General features: G+C 40.5%; 1 protein-coding gene across 1 annotated transcript; it reads right to left on the bottom strand.

Annotated features, from left to right (window-relative positions):
* Positions 1–457: 457 nt before the first annotated feature.
* On the bottom strand, positions 458–4,418 carry LOC122920279 (agouti related neuropeptide). The gene is made up of 3 exons (XM_044269661.1): positions 4,226–4,418; positions 3,180–3,259; positions 458–640 (listed from the first exon to the last, which is right to left on the bottom strand). Exons 1-3 carry the CDS (start codon positions 4,416–4,418, stop codon positions 458–460), a joined length of 456 nt encoding a protein of 151 aa, XP_044125596.1.
* Positions 4,419–4,978: the final 560 nt, after the last annotated feature.

Here is a 4,978-nt window from a genome sequence, read left to right as displayed (position 1 = left end):
ATGAAGGGTATCAGTGCAGCACCAATCACCACCATTTTGAGCCACTTTCAGCCCCTTTAGTGTTTTGTGTCAACTAAAAATGTTAAGATTTTTTGGGGGGATTGACCTGCCAATTAAAGTGATCACCCCCAATGTAGGGGATGACGATGTTTCCCTGGGAGATGATAAAAAAATGGAAGTTACAGAGTTTTATTATCAGTTTGATCAAAAATTTTAAGTTCTTACTTTATTTCAATACTAAAAGCTTTTCCGTAGTATAAATCTTTTATTTCTACTAAGACATAGTCACTAGATATTATGTATATGGATGCTATAACAAGAACTGCTTATAATCATAACTTAGAGTTGTTTAAGGCAAGTATTAAATTCTTGTAGAGAAAATATAGGTAAATATACAGGTTGATATTATTACAAAGCATAAGACATCTTTCTGACTATCTATAAAAGCAAAGTACAGCTAGTTTTTGCCCTGGTGGCAGTTGGTGCTAGTTTTTCTGCAGTAGCAAATTGCATTGAAGAAACGGCAGTAACAGGTTGCACAAGAGCTGCAGCAGGGCAGATGTCCAACACATGACTCCAAAAGCTGGACACATCTTCTAGGTGAACGCTCTTCACGGGAAGATGCTTCCATTGACAGGGCCTGAGGAGGAGAAGGCAACATATTTGTCTAAGTATTTTATACAGCTGTCATATTTGGCTAGTCATCATTTATACTTGGCTAATTAGCAAAAATGTTAGGTCATGTTCAACTTTTAGAAGGTTGTCATCAGTGGGTGTCTGGGCACCAAGAACCAAACCAATCACCAGAAGTTAGTGATGTACCTCTTCAGCTCAACTGTTCCTGGGATAGGTGCGATTAGCTGTGTACGGGCTCTTGATTCTTATAGTACATGGACAGATAGATTTGCACGGACACTATCAATTTATTACTCTACTCAACACCAAAACCATTCCTATATGTTATCTAAGCAGACCTAGTAATGCTCCTGAATTGTTCTCTGTTCACAGCTGAGAGGTACTGCTGTTCAGATATTCCGCACTGCAGTGCCAGCACAGTAATGTGATCCACATGGATTGGCCGTTCCATTGTAATCATACTCTTCACACAAAATTGTCTGAGCCACATACCAGTAGCATACTTACCAACATATAAAAAAAAAAAGTAAGGACATTTAAGTCCCACCTCTCAGACTGCTTGAGAACACCCACAAACCACCCTGGAGCAGAACACCCAAAAAAATCCTACTTTTGGGGGACAGTTCACAGGATTGTCCCAGAAAAATCAGGACTGTTGGCAAGTATGCTGTAACAATAAAATATTCTTATAGTTGTTTTGAGTTGCACGAGAAGCATAGGAAAAGAACGGGACTACTTGAGTCTCACTTTTTGTGTGATAGCTGAAAGGAGCAAATCCAGAACCAATGTAGTTATGAACTGTAAGACCTTTATTAAGTTCTCTCACATGGACAGCACGTTTCGGGTACTCAGGACCCCTTTTTAAAGTCTAAAATAGTTTAAAACGAATAGAACAAAACATACAAATATACGTACAAGATAACTTTCCTATTTATGTAAAAGATTGAGACATACAATCCACACATGTATTTGTGGATATCAGCATATGCAAACATACCTATCATTCTACGCATACCACTCCGTACATTGATTTTTTGATAGAAACATGAATTTATACCGCATCATATAATATTTATCTATTGAAGTCCATTACTTTTAGAGAATATTTTATTTTGCAACCATAGCATTATTCATTATTTATTACACGCCAAAGTGTGAATTTTTATGTTTTATTTTTTATATATGTCTTTTTATGTTCTTAGTCAATTTTTATTTGATTGTCCATACTATGAATTTCAACTGTACTCTGTTTTTCATTATTAAATTCAATTTTTATTCTTAAATTAGTATCATCCTTTTTAATGGTTTTCTCCCTCAGCACCATTTAGCAAGGTGTGTCGTACCTATTGACACTCTTAGATGCACATTTATTAAGACCCGCCGGTCTTAATAAAGCCCTGAGCTGGCGGTGGATCCGCTACAGTTAGAAGCACCAGCCTCTCCATAACCTTGACGCCTCCAGTGCTAGATCTAAATGTAAGACAGCTTCCGCGTTGTCTTACATTTAGACCTTTTTCTACGCCTAAAACAGGTGTAGAAAATGTTACCTGAGACGGTCCTGCCGGCCTGCCCCCTTCCCCGCCCACACCACGCCCACAATTTTAGACCTGGCGTAGAGCGGGGAGAAGTCGCAGAGAGCGGCATCTGAAATACCCCTAATATAGGCGTATTTCTGCATGATAAATGATCCCCTTAATTATTTTTTTACATAACTAGAAAAGCTATCTTGTACGTATAGTTGTATGTTTTCGTTCTGTTTTATACCATTTTAGACGTTAAAAAGAGGTCCTGAATACCTTGAAAACGCATTGTCCATCTGAAAATATTTAATAAAGATCTTATAGTTCATAACTATATTGGTCCTGGATTTGTGCCTACCAGCATCACCCTAAAACTGAGACTCAAGTAGTCCACCCGTTCTTTTCCTGGACTTCTACTGCTCCTTCGTTGATTGGTTTCTACCCATAGAGACTCAAGATAGCATTGGCTGCACTGACCTCCGCTCCTTTACTCTGAGCTTTCACTGGTGTTGTGCCCAATTTTGCACAACACTAATAGATGAGCGTAATATATTGCCTCGAGGGATTATGCACCTTTACTTATTCACCCTATGAGCGCCTATTTTCTTTGCCCATTTTTTGCAGTTGCACGAGACACAGTGACCCCCATAATACATCCTTCAACTATGGTCCTGCACTTCTCCTCCACTACTCTCAGGAACTTACAAAGGATATCAACAACTATGCAAACATAGTCTCTTCAACACTGGAGAATCCCTTGGGATGCTTGTGTGGTATAACTTTTGGTTGAACTTATGTCATTTTTTAAACTATATTAACGATGTAACTAGGAAAAGAAACTTTGTTGTGACAGGAGGAACTTTAGCATTTTTGGATACAGTAGTAGTAGTCTGGTAGTCTGTTCCTCTGCCCGAACAGACTACCGGATTTACCAAATGGAAATTTGAACCTAGCCTACCGTGTATTGCTTGTAGGCGACAACTAATATTCTTTAATTGTTTTGCTAAATATTATTTGAGTTACCCTTGGATCCACCAGACTGTAATCTTCCATCAGATTCTCTTCAGCAGCTTCTGTGTCCATTGTAAGAATGCCTGATCTTGCTGCAATGAGAAGGTAGAATACATATATTGTCATAACTGCCCCCATGATGAAATGTTATAAATCATACCTCAGCATTTTCACAGCATACATTGGGACCCCCTGATGCCTAGAATGAATGGAGGGACCACAGTGGTAGCAAAAACACAACTGCCCCTCTATCAGACATATCGCCTTTCCAAACCAGGTGCTTTTATGTGGAATTGCACGATAACGTAAAAGGGTCTATGTTGTAATTTCTACACATCAGCAATCCCCACCTGGCCTTAAAGGGGTTTTCTGAGATTTTTTAACTGATGATCTATCCTCTAGATACAGTAGGTCAGCAGTATCTGATCAGTGGGGGTCCGCCACCCGGGACTCTGTTAATCAGTTGTTTCAGAAGTCAGCGGCACTCACAGTAGCACCACAGCCTTCTCTCATTTCACCAAGCACAGAACCTTCAATGGTTCTGAGCTGCACCTAGGCCACGTGACCGATGAACAGAACGTCACATGGCCTAGAGAAAGCTGTGAGAAGGCCACAGCCCCACTGCAAGTGCCGGTACCTACTCAAATAGCTGATCGGCAAGGGTCCTGGGTGTCAGACCCCCCACTGATCAAATACTGATAACCTATTCAGAACATAGATCATCAGTTAAAAAATCTTGGAAAACCCCTTTACAGAAGCACTGCGCTTTACTTTGTTCTGTGCCACATTCACACTAGGCACCAGTGAGGGTCCCATAGGGCAGAACCTCACCATCATAAAACACTTACATCCCTCCCTTCATGTCACTATAACAAAATGTATTTGTATAAAGTTCACATCAGAATCAGGAAAATTATAATAAGTCTACGAATACTGTATTACTGAACAGACACCAGAAAAGAGAAGTAAACCCTCCTTATTCTCGCTCGTGGACCTCAGAACATGTCAAGTATGTTCAAGTACACAAGCCCAAATACTAATTATCTTCTTGTAGGAACACAAGGTAAAATGAGTCTTACCTGGCATATGTAACCCGGACTCTTTGACTTTACGCAGTAATCCTTGGTAGCTATATCTGCCAGTATTTGCCCCAGAGCTGATGTCTTCAAGTCTTCCAATGCTAGAGTCTGAGGTCAGTATGGCCTGAATTGCCTGAACCATAGCCACACAAAGTAGGAATGTATTGAACATCATGTTTGAAGATGTCTACTTAAATAGAAAAAAATATATACACAATGTAGTAAATTACTGTATGTCAAGGGTGTAAAGTAAAAATTCCTGAAAACTGGCATAGAATTAACCAGAAATTCTAATAGTCCAACACCTGGTTTTGGCACAGTACTGCAAGAAAATGAGCACAAGATGCAGAAGGTTGAGCAGAGATAGCCACTTCTGAGGCTAGACTGTTCTCACTATAAGGGTTCATGCACACGAACATGTGCTGTCCGTTGACGTATTGCGGACCGCATTAGCGGATCCGCAATAAACGGGCATCGTTCTGTGTGCATTCCGCATGACAGATGCGGACCCATTTACTTCAATGGGTACGCAAATCCGAAGGTGCGGAATGGAATCACGGAACACTACGGAAGCAATACTTCCGTTCCGCAAAAAGAAAGAACCTGCTCTATCTTTTTGCAGAACGGACGAATGCAGACCCATTCAAGTTGAGTGGGTCTGGTTTTATCCCGCCGGACGTACGGAGGTTGCCTGTACACCTATGGCCGTGTGAATGAGCCCTAAGGCCTCCT

This window comes from Bufo gargarizans, chromosome 10 (genome assembly GCF_014858855.1).
Source record: "Bufo gargarizans isolate SCDJY-AF-19 chromosome 10, ASM1485885v1, whole genome shotgun sequence".
NCBI classification, from domain to species: Eukaryota; Metazoa; Chordata; class Amphibia; order Anura; family Bufonidae; genus Bufo; species Bufo gargarizans.
The sequence above is the reverse complement of the archived record's forward strand: the minus strand, read 5'-3'. Positions and strand labels throughout refer to the sequence as shown.